The sequence below is a fragment of the Trematomus bernacchii genome, unplaced genomic scaffold (assembly GCF_902827165.1).
Source record: "Trematomus bernacchii unplaced genomic scaffold, fTreBer1.1, whole genome shotgun sequence".
NCBI classification, from domain to species: domain Eukaryota; kingdom Metazoa; phylum Chordata; class Actinopteri; order Perciformes; family Nototheniidae; genus Trematomus; species Trematomus bernacchii.
In genome coordinates, this window is record NW_022987547.1 from 1,333,206 (window position 1) to 1,348,943 (window position 15,738).

The 15,738-nt window shown below is 38.4% G+C and overlaps 4 protein-coding genes across 5 annotated transcripts; 2 read left to right on the plus strand and 2 right to left on the minus strand.

The window, feature by feature from the left end:
• Positions 1-1,019: 1,019 nt before the first annotated feature.
• Positions 1,020-5,131, minus strand: rnf170 (ring finger protein 170). 2 transcript variants are annotated; one of them, XM_034123005.1, is made up of 7 exons: positions 4,952-5,131; positions 4,092-4,255; positions 3,820-3,895; positions 3,351-3,465; positions 3,023-3,096; positions 2,539-2,670; positions 1,020-2,179 (listed from the first exon to the last, which is right to left on the minus strand). In XM_034123005.1, the coding sequence occupies exons 2-7, from the start codon at positions 4,229-4,231 to the stop codon at positions 1,910-1,912; spliced, it is 807 nt and encodes a 268-aa protein (XP_033978896.1). In that variant the 5' UTR covers positions 4,232-4,255; positions 4,952-5,131; the 3' UTR covers positions 1,020-1,909. The 2 variants fall into 2 exon arrangements, with proteins under 2 accessions (XP_033978896.1, XP_033978897.1); XM_034123006.1 differs by lacking the exon at positions 4,952-5,131 and adding an exon at positions 4,464-4,877.
• Positions 5,132-5,378: 247 nt separating this feature from the next.
• gpn3 (GPN-loop GTPase 3) lies at positions 5,379-8,200 on the plus strand. The gene is made up of 8 exons (XM_034123004.1): positions 5,379-5,550; positions 5,710-5,818; positions 6,277-6,444; positions 6,539-6,663; positions 6,761-6,876; positions 6,980-7,076; positions 7,582-7,710; positions 7,839-8,200. Exons 1-8 carry the CDS (start codon positions 5,503-5,505, stop codon positions 7,902-7,904), a joined length of 858 nt encoding a protein of 285 aa, XP_033978895.1. The 5' UTR covers positions 5,379-5,502; the 3' UTR covers positions 7,905-8,200.
• Positions 8,201-8,279: 79 nt separating this feature from the next.
• arpc3 (actin related protein 2/3 complex, subunit 3) lies at positions 8,280-11,434 on the plus strand. Its single transcript, XM_034123007.1, has 7 exons — positions 8,280-8,384; positions 8,771-8,870; positions 9,314-9,390; positions 10,026-10,094; positions 10,278-10,404; positions 10,940-11,034; positions 11,169-11,434. The coding sequence occupies exons 1-7, from the start codon at positions 8,379-8,381 to the stop codon at positions 11,229-11,231; spliced, it is 537 nt and encodes a 178-aa protein (XP_033978898.1). The 5' UTR covers positions 8,280-8,378; the 3' UTR covers positions 11,232-11,434.
• Positions 11,435-11,757: 323 nt separating this feature from the next.
• ube2g1b (ubiquitin-conjugating enzyme E2G 1b (UBC7 homolog, yeast)) lies at positions 11,758-15,178 on the minus strand. The gene is made up of 6 exons (XM_034123008.1): positions 14,793-15,178; positions 13,835-13,937; positions 13,643-13,740; positions 13,183-13,361; positions 12,594-12,705; positions 11,758-12,505 (listed from the first exon to the last, which is right to left on the minus strand). Exons 1-5 carry the CDS (start codon positions 14,833-14,835, stop codon positions 12,619-12,621), a joined length of 510 nt encoding a protein of 169 aa, XP_033978899.1. The 5' UTR covers positions 14,836-15,178; the 3' UTR covers positions 11,758-12,505; positions 12,594-12,618.
• Between the last annotated feature and the right edge of the window lie 560 nt (positions 15,179-15,738).

Here is a 15,738-nt window from a genome sequence, read left to right on the forward strand (position 1 = left end):
CAAATATAAACAAACACAAAGAAATTGCCATTAGGACAATTTATGGGGACCAAGACCCTCAGCACAAGCAGAGAAAAAAGGCATTAGCAAGGGCTATGTGGGCACAAACAACATTTAAACATGTTAGGATTCTTCTGTTAAAAGATACTTTTAATATTTGTGGAAACAAATCCTTGATCCTTGATTAGTGTACCGACATAGATAATCTTTGTGTAAAGTGTCAATTTAAATGAGATGAGAAGTCTAATCCTGACATCATATACAACATCTATTTTCTTGTGTAGCCTACTTGGAATATGTCAGAGGTCACTAGGGTCATGTTTAAGAAATTGTAGAAATATAATTTGGGAAATTGTGATGCAGATTACACCAAAGCACCAACTCTTGAAGCAGTGTGCTATGTGTTCCCACCTATGGTTCCCACCATGGTAAGACTCACCTAACTGGTTCTCAGCTTGTGAACATTCACAACACACGCTGCTGTCATGCGTTATTTTGACATAGACAAAAGGGTGGAGGTTGCTCAAACACCCCAGAGACAAACTGGAGGAGACACTAATCAGCAATGACACAGCTTGGCTTGTGCCACACCTTACAACGTGGCATTCCAAGAGGGAACTCATGGCTTTGTTTGCTGTTGGATCATACTGTCAACTGTTGATCCGTGATATGAGCCGTCCTCAGCCGAATCTTCTTCTACTATTCTTGAACATGAAGGCCAGTGCTTGCTCAGAAAGTATACCCTAAGAAAGTAAATGCAGCACACTAACTTAAGAAAAGAAGCAGAAAATAAAAATAATGTCTACAAATGCAAGACATTATGTACTATTAATTTTTCTGCATGCATGGCAAATAATCTTTGGCCTATCCTCAAATGTCAAAAATGTTGATAACCAGTAATGCATCTTTACTGGGAATCAACAAAAATCCATCCCACCCATATAGTCAAGGATTAAATGATACTTCCCTTAAAAACACAGTGCAAGATACTCACAATAATTTGAATTGAATCAATAGTGTACACATGTCAATTTCATTTTTAAATATTGATTTTTTAATTTACCAACGGGTAAGCAAACATTAATTGTGTTATTTGAGAAGCTTTGTTCACTCACTCTGAGCCAGATTAGGATCCTGTACAGAAGACAAACGTCCAAACTCAATATTATCTCCAAGTGTCAAGGGAAGTCAACATTCATATACATCCATGAGATTACATTCAATGACCTTTAATTTCTCTTTGATTCTTTTGGAAAAATTGAAGTTGTCCTATGCATGGGTCAGTTGGCTCAGATTCAGGTTCCATTTTCATCAATAAATGTAAACAGTTGGAAGTAACATGGTCCAGTGATTTTCACACACGCATGTAAATCTGTTAATCGAATGAATATGCATAGTAGTCACAGATTACTTAATTAAGTGCATGAACAGTTTCATTGACAGAGTAGCCTGTAATAGCCACAGTATGGTTTAAAAACACTAATTCTGCTCACAGACGACCTTCTGGACGCTGACAACCAACTTTAAATGCAATATAATCAAGACACTGCCATTAATACAGCAAATTAAAGATCACATTATGTTACACAATTGTTTCCATAATTACAATGTACAATTATCTGAAACAACTTGTTGTAATGCCTTCATTCATTCCCTTTAATTGATGTTTTTTCGCCTTGATGTCATTAGATCTATCAACCATACTGTAGAATTATATATACAGAGCCAATATCCAGAGTTCCTTGTTTGTCAACCCCTCTCCAGTTAGGAAGTCACATCCCAGGCTTCAAAGCAAACCTCAAAGACCCAGCATTTCTTTTTGAACAGCTCTCCTTTTATTCAGTCAATACATGTCCCGTAGATGCTGCGTTCGCTCTTCCCGCACCAAGCACAGGCGTCTTTTGAGCACCTAGCCATACAGTCTCTGTGTAACCACCTCCCTGTACATGATAGAGATATACACAAAGAGAAGTAGGATCACAAAGAAGTCGTCCATGAATCCCAGCAGACCGAAAAGCGCCTCTGGGATGATGTCGAGCGGCGATGCCAGGTAGGTGAGCGCTCCCACTAGGCAGAGAATAATTCGTATCCTAAACATCCAGAAGAGGCCACCCATAGAGAACATCTCCCTAAATGCGTGGCGGAGCAGAGTGGGCACATCGCGCAGCCTGTCCATGTACTGAGAAGAAAAGAGGAGAGAAAATATTGAAAGGAGTTCTAAATATGCTCCCTGGACTATACTGCTCAGTATCTCATTTGCACATGTGTATCTTTTACCAGCAAACCCATGGTGTGCAGGGAATTTATAAGAAATGTGTTGTTGTTTTTTAATATTGAGAAGAATAGTGACTGCTTTTGAAATATTAATACAATTCAAAACAGCACTAGCATCTTGAACTTTACTATTTCAAGAACTGTTGGCTATCAAGCATTACTTTACATTTAGCTGACACCTTTGGTTCAAAGCGACTTACAATACGCATGCTTAGCTAACCAGTAACTACTGCAGCCTAAATATGTATCTGGCTGTATACTCACAGATCTTGGCTGGCCTGAGAACCTGCGGTTGTAATCGTTAAGGTCTCTTAATATCAGCTGAGGTTCTGCCTCGCCATCCTGGACCCTCTGAGGAGCGGCGTTCTCATGAAATAGTGGAAAAAGCAGCGTTACCTAGGAAAGAAGAAATGTTTAACATACAAATATCGATGCCAAAAGAGGAAATGTGTGGTGCACACCTACATTGATAAAACGATTTAAACAATTAGAAACTATTTGAACAATTAGAAAGAATAACTCAGTGTACCCGTAATTGTGAAAATAACCAACAGAAAACAATTGTACTGAAAATGTAAAGTATTTCAGATTAAGCAACAAACATGAGTCCAGATAGATAATCATTTAGCATGTATCATAATGGGCGCAAGCAATCCTTACAGCTACCTGTATGTCTGGCAGTTAAAACATGGGCATATAAAAAGCTGAGGTTAAAAGTTAAACATCCAGAATGTATTACAAGTCTCACCATTTGTCTGCAGATGGGACAGTGAATAGCACCCAGCCATGTGCCATACCTCCAGTAGGCTATAATGCAGGAGCCTGTAAGAGGGAAAAGACAACACTTTGACAACATGATCACACTGCATACATACTAATAAAATAGGTCACATCTATTTTAAAGCATATATTTCTCAATTATGCTTTCATCGTTTTGAAATGTCTACTTCTGAGCTAAGAAAATATAATTAAGTAGTGACAATTACTGATTTGCATCACTTGTTCTTCTTCGTTTCATAATGTAACATCTTGGTTTTGCTGAGTTCATATTACTATTATCAGTACTAAAGTCTTACCACAGAAAAGGTGTCCGCAGTTGGTTTCTACAGGCAGTACAGCCTGCTGTAAACACACAGGACAAGACATGTCTGTGTAATACTGTTGCCTCGCCTCCGACTGTGAATTTTCATCCTGACAGAAAAAGCAAACACATTTAAGTTTAGTAAAAACATATGAAAGTTTAAAATGTGACAAATGGTAGAACAGACCATTTTAAAATGAATCTACTTTTGAAAAACAGACATTTTTAACTGAGATAAAAGCAGCTTACAATCCTGCAAAACCATGCAGTTTATGATCTCTATATACAGTCTGTTTATGACCCTATTTCCTACCTGCAAAATATATTAATTGTGTTCAAATTTCTTTGAAACATGTACGATTAATGGTAAATAAAAAGTGCATTTCATGTCTTGTCGTTGTTTCTAGACTTTCTTTGTCAACTGTATTTTGGCAGAAAGGCTAGAGCTGTATTTTCTGACGTACCTGCTCTGTTTGGAGCTGCTGTCTCACTGCTCGCACATGCTCTTGATTCTCAGGATGAATGTTCTGCTCCTCTTGTCTGCAAGAAGGCCAAAGGTTAGAAAAGTGTCTTTGTATTAGTCCCCAGCTGAAGATAATGAGTGTAAAAGCACACAAAGCAAGGCAAACAAACAAGGACATTTCTTTTAGATAATTTATTTGGAAGGCTAATGCAAAACACCACATTTATATCCTACTTTACATAAACATCATGGCCAATTTGTATATTAATTTACCTGCAGAGCAGAGTGAGCAGGCCTGCAAGGAAGGTGATCGTGAGTACCACAACAAATAAGACCTGGTTGCTGATACCCTCAATGAAGGTGTCCTCATCATGGACCAGGTAGTCCAAGTCCCCACATTCATTGTCCTCCATCACCCACACTCATAGCCTACAACACTAAACCAAATGGATACAAAAAGTGGTTAGCATTTCCTTAGACAGTGTTTCTACGGTATGAAAACCAGTTGCATTATTAGTATTTGCAACATTAGAAGTATAACGTACTTTCAACACAAGTTAACTAGCTACAAAAGGAGTGGGTCTCGCAGGCTGCTTAACGTTAGCTCATCTTACAAACTAGCTATCATACATTTCAATAAATTACCTTTAGTGAAATGTCCAGTACCACTAAAATCCAAGATCACACAATATAAGGAAGTCGTTGCTGTTTATCTTGCTTACATTATCAGCTAGCACTGTCTGCCATAAACTCAAAATTCCACACAGCTAGCTTAGTTTAGCGTTAGCTCGCAGAGTAGCATTGACTCGCTAATAATACGTTGTAAGTATATTTATGAATACTGCTGACGTTGATGGCAATGGGTTGTCGTTTCGCTAATGTTAGCACATCCGCTATAGGAAAGTAGCTAACTTAACGGTAGCGTTATTACATACTGATAGACCAATGGCCGAGTCTTCTAAATCCGAGCTTAACCTGGCCATAATAGCTCGTAGCTAAATCATAAACATAGCTATCCTTTTACTTGGTTATCCAAGAGTGTGGCACAAGAGCACAATCCAGTACAGCACACGTAGCCTAACAACTACATTACAATGCGTTGCAATGCAACAGGGCGCATGACGATGACATACCAACAAGAAATCCAGCTTTTTCTTAAGGCTAGACTTGTCCAGTCCATTCAAGGTCCTAAATCTTGAGACAATCTCTTTCAATAGGTGACAGATTTAATCAGTTTTGCATGTTGTTTCAGGTAGTTGCGTCTTCTTCTTCTGGGATTACCTGCTGTCAACGTTTCTAGCAACCAACGCCCTCCACGGGTCAGCAGGTGGTTAGTCACTTGTTTCTATTGGAGAAGCAATTCAATATCATTTCTTGAAAAGAGCATTCATTTTAATATTACAGTTTATATACAAAAATATTGAGCTCATTTGCATACACAAGTTAAATATGTTAAACCATGTTCTACATTCATCCATCTATCTTTTGTCCAATTCATTTTTATTTCACACTCTCACCAGTAGGGGGCAGCAGTGACCAGTATAACCAGCTCACAGCCGGTTTGACTGACCCTAAAAACAAGAAGAAGAAATAGTAAGGAATCAGTAATTAATCCAAAAAAACTATAGCTATCGACAGCTAACGATTAAAGGGATTTAACGTTTTCACAACACACTGAGGCAAAATGCCTCGTTTTGCACAGCTCGTGATTGGCCCCGCGGGAAGCGGGAAGGTAAGTTACTCAGTTACACGTGTTGAGATGCCTTGTTATGCTATTCGGCTAAAGCGCTATGCTAAGGCATGAGATTGTCTAGTCATACACATACATGAAGTTCAAGTCATATCGTTTATTTGTATCTGTTTATTGTTGGAATTGTGTGTTACATTTCAGAGTACCTACTGCTCCACCATGCTGCAGCATCTAGGATCCATGAACCGCTCAGCTCAGGTGGTCAACCTGGACCCAGCAGCTGAGCACTTTGACTACCCTGTCATGGCAGGTGAATACATCATGTTTAGGTTACAAAATCATTACATGTACTTATATAAAGTAGCCTTATACAACCCACAACAGGGTTACAAAAAAGTAAGTAGAGATTAAAGAGTTATGTTATTACATGCATTTAATGGGTTTAAGCTATGATTTAAGAAGTTGTTTTCTAATAACAGATATATAGTTGACTTGGTTCACATACTGTACAGCAACACACTAAACAAGGATACAGTACAATTTGATCACATCAATGCGCACAGTAATCCTATCAATACAAAAGCATAACAAAACAATAAACTGGGTATGGTTCCAACACAGGCTCATTTAATTGACTTTAGTATACCGTATATACATAAATATTGTGAATCACTTAATACTCATATCATTTAATACTTTTTGTCACATGTTGTATACTTACGGTTAGTGTTATTGTGTACGGCACCCTCATTGTTTCTGTGTCTGCAGACATCCGAGAGCTCATCCAGGTGGATGACGTGATGGAGGACCCCTCTCTCAGATTTGGCCCCAATGGAGGACTGGTATTCTGCATGGAGTACTTCGCCAACAACTTTGACTGGCTGGGGGAAAGCCTGGGTCACGTAGAGGATGACTACATACTGTTCGACTGCCCAGGTAAACACCTTGGCACGGAAAGCACTATATTCTCCTAGTTCTGGAGCCATGTTTTTACAGCTTGAGCACAGTTTCTTCTTTTTTTTTTTTGCAGGTCAGATTGAACTGTACACACACCTCCCTGTAATGAAGCAGCTTGTGGAGCAGCTCCAGCAGTGGGAGTTCCGGGTGTGCGGGGTCTTCCTGGTGGACTCCCAGTTCATGGTGGAGACTTTTAAGGTGACAGATGACCTTGCCAGTTCTGAACTAAAGTACACTTGATGTAATTATAACAGCAACCATGAGGTCTCACATCTTCCCTCTTCTCTAACTGCAGTTCATCTCAGGAGTCATGGCTGCCCTGAGTGCCATGGTGGTGTTAGAGATCCCTCAAATAAACATCATGACAAAAATGGACCTGCTCAGTCCCAAGGCCAAGAAGGAGATTGAAAAGTAAGTCTCACACCGGGTGCAGTACAAAAGTCTGGTGTTTTCATCAATTCAACGTTTTCATCTGGAAGCACCTGTAGTTATGTATCCCTTTCTTTTTCACTAGGTACCTGGACCCAGACATGTACTCAATGATGGAAGATACCTCAGATAACATCAGGAGCAAAAAGTTCAAAAAATTGACCAAAGCCATTTGTGGTCTGGTAAGTGACACCCTTAAATGAAAAAGGAGTTGTGTGAGGTACTTTACCATAGTTGGTGTATGACCTACATTATATATTGGTCAGCATGACTAAACCTTAATACAGAAGTCATACATTAACACAAATTAACCAATTGACGAAGCGATAGAGCAGCAGCTACCATGTTTTTCTTTAGGTAAAATTACTGTTTTTGTCGTAAGCATTGATATCGGCTCCCCGTCCGATGGCAGTGAACATTTTCCAAAGATGGCATTACTTTTAATCTGATTATGACCTTTTTTTCAGTGGCTAAAATAAATGTTGCTGCTAACCCCATCCACAGAACCACATGTTGTACTTGTATGCCATTACTCCTGTCTTTTTCTAAAAACTAGGTAACACACTGACTACAGTACAGTACTTCATACAACTCCACTTCAAATCACTGAACTATACTTTTAATATGATACAACATTTGATTATAATTTCGTCTTAAATTTGACATTCTCTTTGTCTGTGTGTCCAGATTGATGATTATAGCATGGTGAGATTCATGCCTTTTGACCGCACAGATGAGGAGGGTATGAACATGGTACTGCAAAGCATTGACTTCTCAATACAGTATGGAGAGGACCTGGAGTTCAAGGAGCCCAAGGTGACGAAACAAGCAAAACAACTATATCAAACATAATTTAACAATATGATTTAAACTACAATACTTAATATTTTAATATACTAAATGATTCCCTTTGTTGTTTTCCCATTCTTTCCTTTTACCTACAGGAGGTTGATGACGAGTCGGCTGACCTAAATTATGATGAGATTTTTCAAGGCAAAGGGGACACCTGAGGATTAGTACAAAACCAAGAATCATGGAAAAAAAGAGACTAGAGTTGAACACAACATTTGAGGCTGAAGACGAACCAGGAATCACAATATCAATTCCAGATGATAATGACTGCAAGCAAAATAAGAAAAAGGATATGGGCAGAAAAACGGACTCACAAGATCATCAATACCTTGCTTCATATTATGTTCCGAAGTTTTTTTGTGTCATTATTTCAAGACAACGTTTTATTTAAAAAAGTTTTTGTTAAATACATTTATAAATGCTATATTTTTTAAATAAAATATTACACAAAATATACCACTTGACTTCCTGTGTAATTAACCTGGTGTGCTAGCGCCCCCGTGTGGACGGTACGCTACATTACACGTGTCCACTTCCTGTAAAGCTGAAGGGTGGGACAGGCGGAAGCTGGGTCCTGCAGTGCTAGTATTTTTTATTTCGCTGAGCAGTTGGACTGATATTTATCACTCAAAATGCCGGTGAGTAAATCCTACACCATAACTAACGAGCAAAAGCGTATTTTGTAGGCTAAGAGCAAAACGAATGCATATAAACTCCACTGGATGACAAGGGCCTCCGAGTAAACGATAGCTATGGTGACGAGTCTCGTTAGCATATTTGGCTAGCTAAGCTAACATTTGCTATCTATGTTATTGATGTTCTTCAAGTCAGAATTATTGCATTTAACGGTTTTAACCTAACTTACTTAGTTATTATTTATGTATCTATTAAATACATCGTTAGTTGTCGCGATAGTATAGCCGTAAGAGCGGATGGGTCTGAAGCAGAGATGTCACTGATGCTCTCTGATAAAAATATACCTGGAAAATAAATATTAGTGACAGCACCTTTCTCTTATTTTCAGGCGTATCACTCGAGCCTGATGGTCCCTGACACCAGGATGGTGGGGAATATGGCTTTGCTTCCCATCAAAACCCAGTTCAAGGGTCCAGCCAGAGGAGACGGTAAGTTTTTACGGTCGTTTTAATTATTATAAAGTGGATCCAGTCCCCCATGATTACATAAACAAACATGTATCGTTTCTAATGGCTATTTTGCTACGTTTTGTCACCTTATTATGACACCTTCCTCAGTTCCTGATAAATGCATTACCCTCATTTCCATATATGGCCCGAAGAGTGCATCCTTAAGTTGCACTTCTTCATTAATGTCTTTTAGCTTTTCATTGTCTGCTGTCAACAGAACAGAATATTTGTATGGTAGTCCTCGTGTGGCCATGATTTACTTGATTTTTTTAGATGAGTGCATTAGTATGCCACTTTAAAGGTTACTGGAAATGGATTTTATATTCAAACTGCTTAGTCACTTGGCATGGTTTCCATCCAGTCTGTATAAAACACATCTAAAATTAACCTTTCAGTTATTGAAACTTTTTTGTCCATTTTAGGCATGGAGACTGACATAGTTGATGAGGCCATCTACTACTTCAAGGCCAACGTTTTCTTTAAGAACTATGAAATCAAGGTAAGCAAGTATTTAAAGTTCATGAACATTTGTTTGCATAAAAGCTAAGGACTCTGCTGCCTTTTATATATTCTTCAAAGCAAAAGAGGAAGAAAATAAGTGGCAATTTTTGTTGGCGAAAGGACAAGTGTGTACGTCTCTGGTGTGCTTGTTCCTGAATGTGTTTCCTCTTGCCCATCTCTCTCTCTCTCTCTCTCTCTGTCTGTCTAAAGCAGGTCTGCAATTAGTTCTTCCACATGCCCCAGCTTGCATGCTTTTCCCCATTCCCCTCAGCAATGCATATTTGCTTTGGGTTCAAACTGCATTACCCTTGGCTGTGCAGACCTGACTGGAACTTTTATGGAATTTCTTTACAATAACATTAAGACAAAATAATTTTTTCAGTCTAATTCAAAGTATTTCAGCAGGTAATGTGATTTTAATATGTATATATGACCATTTTAATTCATTTCTTATTTTAAAGGTTACTTACCTGTATATCATTTTATTTTTATCTTTGATTTGATCTTTAATGTTATTAATCTCTAATCTGTGCTGTCCTGTTTTTCCTTCTTACCCTGTTGCTGTTAAACTACTGTATTTCCCCACGGGGATTAATAAAGGTCCATCTTATTTTATCTTATTTTGTTTTTCAGAATGAGGCTGACAGGACGCTGATCTATGTCACACTGTACATTTCTGAATGCCTAAAGAGGCTACAGAAGGTAAGTTGTTCATGTTTACACAGGAAGATGTCTGCAATCCAACTGATTTTAATAAAAAAGTGGTACGAGTAGCATCAATTAAAAGACTTGTGGTAAATCAGAGTGGCTTGAATGCCTATTTCAATAGTGTTACTAACACAGGTGATCTAACCCTTTGCATTGGCTTGTGTTTGCTCTTTACAGTGCAGCTCCAGGAGCCAGGGAGAGAAGGAGATGTACACTCTGGGCATCACTAACTTCCCCATTCCTGGAGAACCTGGCTTCCCTCTCAATGCTATGTATGTCAAGCCTGCAAACAAGCAAGAGGACGGTAAGATCAAGCACCATCAACTAATGCTGTTTCACTTTCCTTATACCCTTAGCATTATTTCCTTTAATTCCATCAGCTGAAAGGAAGTTAGAAATGCTTTTTTCATTTCCTTTGTGGTAACCTTCAACCCCAATCTTAAACATTGCGCCTGGAAATTGAATCATCCAAGAATTGTTGTGGCAGGGACTTTACATCTATGCTAAGGCTGCACAATATATCGTTTCAGCTTTCTTGTCAAGTTAGGCAAAATACCCATGGTTTGTATTTTCTATAGCTCACCTCCAAGAATAGTTAATTTGTTGCGTGCGGACTGCATGTCAGTACATACACAGCAAACCACCAACCACAATCTATCAAACAACCGAAGAAGGCAAAAGAAAATGGTTGCAAAAATAAACACAGTAGTCATTTGAAACCACTCCTTCCTAATTCTGATGTAGCAGTAAAAGATCAAATGTTCACTAGCAAAAGTGTTTGTTAAAATGTAAAGGAGGGTGTTAGTGGCTGTGGTGACAACCTCTGCAACCTTTTCCAGAGACCATGAGAGCGTACCTCCAGCAGCTCCGCCAGGAGACCGGCTTGAGGCTGTGTGATCGCGTGTTTGACCCCCAGACAGACAAACCCAGCAAGGTGAGGCCAACATCTCAAATCAAAACAATCTGTTTCCTGTTTCTTTGTGCCCATTAGATCACAGGGTGCCTTGTTTGCTTAAAAAAAATGTGCCTTCAGACATTTTCTCAACACAAGTTTTTTGTTTTTTCCAGTGGTGGGTGTGCTTTGTCAAAAGGCAGTTCATGAACAAAAGTCTGTCCGCCCCGGGACAGTGAACAACTCAGGACTCAGGTTTCGATTCTGCACCTGCAAGACGGATCAAGGTTTTTTTTTTTGGGGGGGGGTTGGTTGTGATTCTGCATTGATAAAATGATTTTATACTCTTTAACATTAGGGAAGATGTCTTCACTTGTCTGGATGTTGACCATATTGAGCTGGTGCTTAATTCAATAAAGCATTCATGGAGATTAGAATATAATTTGGTGCTTTTTTCTTCTTATTGCACTTCACACTCGGATCAAGGAACGTATTCAAGGAGTTGAAATTCTTTTTACAGTGAGTAGCTCTGTATGAGGCTTATCACTATTTATTCAAATTAGACCGGTAGATTATTTTGGTATAGGCCTTCACCACAGCAGACATATCGACTAATCACAGAAGGGAAAGGTTTAACAAATAACAAACAATGGCTCAATTATTGAAACTTGTCAAAATGTCTTCTGTATAAATGGCTATTAAAGTGCTGCTGTACTTGTACAGATGAGGACAAACAGTTTACATCCAAAGTAAAACAATGCATCACGTTCATTAAAAATATATTTATTGGTGTATTCTCTTTGGTTTGTCCACAATGTTATTTTCTGGATTCCAAACAAGCTTTCAGATGCAGTCCTTATTGACGATAAGTTTCCTTCGCTGGCAGTCAAAGTTAAGGCAGCGCCGGGTGATATGTTTGCCCCCCAGGGAGAGAAGGAACACTTTCTTTGCAGAACTCTTCCAGGAAATAAGAGCCAGTGTCCGTATTTCCATCTCTTTAACGACTGCAAAGTTGCATAATTGATGAAATCACTGTAGACTGGATGGCTCAGTGGGGCAGGGTGAAAACAAACAAAAAACCTCCCATATGCATCCTAAAACAGCCCCTCTAAATAAATAGGTAAATATCAAGTAAACTATTTTAACAAAATGGAGCATTTTAAAGGGGTTTCTTCCTAGACATCTGATGAGTATATACAAAAAGAAAGAACGAGGCTGTATAATTCATCTTCCTGTGAGAGAAATCTTGATGCTTGACAAGAAACCGTTTCAACTGATGGTGAAAAATTGAAAATTTTGCAGCCTGAATGCCAATGCCCTTCAGCGAAATTCATAAATATCAACCATCGAACTGCAGGACAGAAATTAATTGAGAAATATGAGAACATTAACTTTTTTTCCAGCGAGTCTGTTTTTTGTTTCCGGGACTAGTTGATGTCGACAAAGTTAAGTCCTGGAATCATTTAGCCATCTTAAGTGTAACCAGTTGTCAAATCCTTTGTGCAGTTCCAATCTGAAACAAAACAAACACACTTAATAAAATAACAGCACCCTGAGGAGTAGCAACAGCAAGTAACTGTTTTTTTATAAATAGTACTTACTGTGTTGATGGCTGTAGGAAAAGCCTTAGTCATAAGCCATGTCTTGACTCCTCCGGACACAGCGTGCTACCTTTTTCTTAAAAATTCCTTTAGGATCGTCCCTCCATTCTTTCTGCAGAATATAAGGTAGACAGATATTCTATCAACAACCTGCTCAGTGCAATCCTTTCTTCCCCTTGTGAAATGTTTCTCAATACTTCTTGGCCACACAATTTACCGAAAAAGGTTGCCAATACTGTACATCTGAATAAAAAGATGTTTACTTATTTTAAAAGTTGATTTTGAACTATTGCCTTTATTATCTCCAGCCCCTCCTGGATAAAGACTTCCCTTGGCCTTGACACTGTGATGTTCTCCCTTAGAGTCACTCAGCCCACTTTTGACTAAACTCTGGTGAAATATAATAAGCATTTCAGATACCATTCTCCAAATGTAAACATATACGCGCGAGAGATTTTGGATTAAAAGTGTCATATTGCTTGTCAGAACCACGTACTGGAACATGTATATCACTGGTAAAACTTTTTTTTAAAGGCTGCAAACTAGATGCAGCTTGAGAGCGTTATTATAAGATAAAATGGAGACTTACAGCTGCATCTACATTGGCAGCAGAGTCTCCATTAGGGTCTGCCAACATGGAGATAACACTGATCATGATGGTCTCTACTGTATGGATCGGCAGCCAGCGCTCCTCAGGCTTCTCGTAGCCATACTTGTCCTCGCCAGGTTCATGAAGGATGGAGATGCAGACGTCGCCATTTTTTGCCACTGGCAGAAAACAATAACACACAGATTACTGACACGTTTATACTGAAGCAGACACTAAGCGGCAGCTCAGCAGAAAAAGTTGGTTATGTATTTAAAAAGGCCCAGGAAAAAAAAGATTTACATATACATGATTGAAGATAGAAATAAACAGATCTTATAACCATTTACATTTAAACAGCAGTAGTTAGGCTACACCAAAAAATGCACCCACTGCACACATAAATATTGATTTCTTGGATATGAATTAAATAGAGATGATGGCCTGTTATTTTAGTTCTTACCATTTGGATGCCAGATTTCTGTGACAAACTTCAACTTGGGAGGCCTCAGAGGATAGTCCCTGGGGAAGGTTAAGGTTGCTTTGAAGAAACCTCCTTCACTAAAAATGGCAAAAAGGAGGTGTTAATATGTACACTGGTGACTATGAATGAATATACAGCTCAGCCACAAGAAAGTAACTTCATTTTTCTCACAATAATGTGTCCTGAGGTCCAATTACGACCACTTCCCATTGGTATATGTCGTCGTCATCTACAAGACCGGCTGAAAATCCTTCCACTGGGTTCTTGTTGAGCTCTGAAAATAAAAATAAACAGTTAAATGTACTTTAAAAAGGGCCTTAAATAAACAGTGCAAAAATACTTTGTTACAAGTCCTGCATGCAAAATCTCACATAAGTATTAACATCAAAATAAATTACGTATTGTTCATAATGTCCCTTTTTAGGATTATATTTATGAAATACCTGCATTTTGATTATTGATGCATTAATGTGTTCATATCTGCTGGTAAAGAAGGAGATGTAATTTCTTTATATAATGCTGCTGGATATCTTAACCTATCATTTTGTATCATAGTTTATGTATTACTTTATTTAAGTTATCTTATAATGTGAATATATACAGTAATTAATTTTGTTAAATAAAAGTAGTAGAGTCAAAAGTACAATATTGGCTTCCAAAATGAAGTGGAGTAGAAGTATAAAGTAGCATACAAGGGAAATACTTAATATAATAATAATAATAATACATTATCACTAGGTTTAGGTCGAACGAACTATATCGATATGGACACAAAGCAATCAGTTACTAGTGTGTTGACCATTAAACGACCGAAATGTAAGAAATACTGATGAAAACACGTGTGGCAGTGCTGAGCTGGTAGCTAATATCCCTGCGCATGTATTGGCCTGGGCTGTGCTTACTAAATGCCTGCAGTGATTATTGAGCAACAGCTAGCCTTAGTCATATCCTCTCTAACAGCTGTCTAATACGCAATTTGTACACGTGCACCTCAACTGCATTATGCCAAACGTATCAGTACGTTAAACCTAGCCGAATAAAACAAAGATCATTAAACACAGCTATTGTATAATGTGATAACTTGATGATACAGTGAAATAGCTTAAGTAGCAAGAGTTAGCCAACTTACCTGCTAGTTGTTTACGTAGAAGCAACGAGGACTGTTCCGTCATTTTACAGCTATATATGTTTACCACCGTTATTTGTATTAATTAGGGCCAAATGACTGTCGAACTGTCACCACGGTTGAATTAAACATTGAACAAATAATGTAGCTAAAGCACACCGTCCACGTTTTGTTCTCTTTCTGTCTAACAAGACCAACAACATGAGTCCAAAGCTGGTCCAAAGCGAAGAAAAAACGTGTGTGGGTTTTGCCCTCAGCCTAACCTCACAGGCAAGCCTTTTTGTCTAAGCTGTGTACAGTTCCCCCAAAATATCCAACAATTAAATTAAAGTTAAGGTCAAACGTAGAGCTTTGACTGTGCTAAAGAGCTGTTGATTTTAGATAAAGTAATTAGTGTGTTGTGTCTACATCTCGGAAGTGCTGCCTGTAAGGACAAATCCAGGGTATGACATGCAGCTTTTGACCACTTCTCTTCTTCGTGTGTTTGGCAGCAGGCAGGATGTACCCCCAATGGCCCGTTACTGACTCACAGTTTGTAATGAATACTACACGTTCTTTATTTGCATCCCCAGTGGCAGATCTTAAACAGTCAATAGTACAGACAGGTTTATAAAATAAGGCACTTATATAAAATAAGTAATACGAAATAAAAATACAATATGATAATAAAGTAATTCCCCAACACAGGTATACATTTTATTAATTTTGAACACCTTTGGAATAATTTGGAATAATTTGGAGCACAGATTCAAATGATTCATTATTCATCAGTGCTTAAACTCCTTCATATGTTGTGTTTGAATTGGGGCAAATCACTGACTCAAACTACATGTAGCCTACAAAACAGTGTCTCAGTCTAAATTTGTTTTATTGCTATCACTTACCTACAAAATGAGTTCCCGGCTGAAATGATGCCAACTCGCCTTCCCACTCCCTGCCATTCATTGTA

Coding starts and splice junctions, on each gene's coding strand:
- rnf170 (XM_034123005.1), bottom strand. CDS start 4,231: ATGGAGGACAATGAATGTGGGGACTTGGACTACCTGGTCCATGATGAG. Junction 3,097..3,350: donor CTGCGGACACCTTTTCTGTG/GTAAGACTTTAG, acceptor TCCCTCTTACAG/GCTCCTGCATTATAGCCTAC. Junction 2,180..2,538: donor TCTCAGGCCAGCCAAGATCT/GTGAGTATACAG, acceptor TTTTCTTCTCAG/TACATGGACAGGCTGCGCGA.
- gpn3 (XM_034123004.1), top strand. CDS start 5,503: ATGCCTCGTTTTGCACAGCTCGTGATTGGCCCCGCGGGAAGCGGGAAG. Junction 6,877..6,979: donor GCCAAGAAGGAGATTGAAAA/GTAAGTCTCACA, acceptor CTTTTTCACTAG/GTACCTGGACCCAGACATGT. Junction 7,711..7,838: donor TGGAGTTCAAGGAGCCCAAG/GTGACGAAACAA, acceptor TTTTACCTACAG/GAGGTTGATGACGAGTCGGC.
- arpc3 (XM_034123007.1), top strand. Junction 10,405..10,939: donor TGCAAACAAGCAAGAGGACG/GTAAGATCAAGC, acceptor AACCTTTTCCAG/AGACCATGAGAGCGTACCTC. Junction 11,035..11,168: donor AGACAGACAAACCCAGCAAG/GTGAGGCCAACA, acceptor TGTTTTTTCCAG/TGGTGGGTGTGCTTTGTCAA.
- ube2g1b (XM_034123008.1), bottom strand. CDS start 14,835: ATGACGGAACAGTCCTCGTTGCTTCTACGTAAACAACTAGCAG. Junction 13,362..13,642: donor AGAAATCTGGCATCCAAATG/GTAAGAACTAAA, acceptor GTTTTCTGCCAG/TGGCAAAAAATGGCGACGTC. Junction 12,706..13,182: donor CTGCCAATGTAGATGCAGCT/GTAAGTCTCCAT, acceptor TATATTCTGCAG/AAAGAATGGAGGGACGATCC.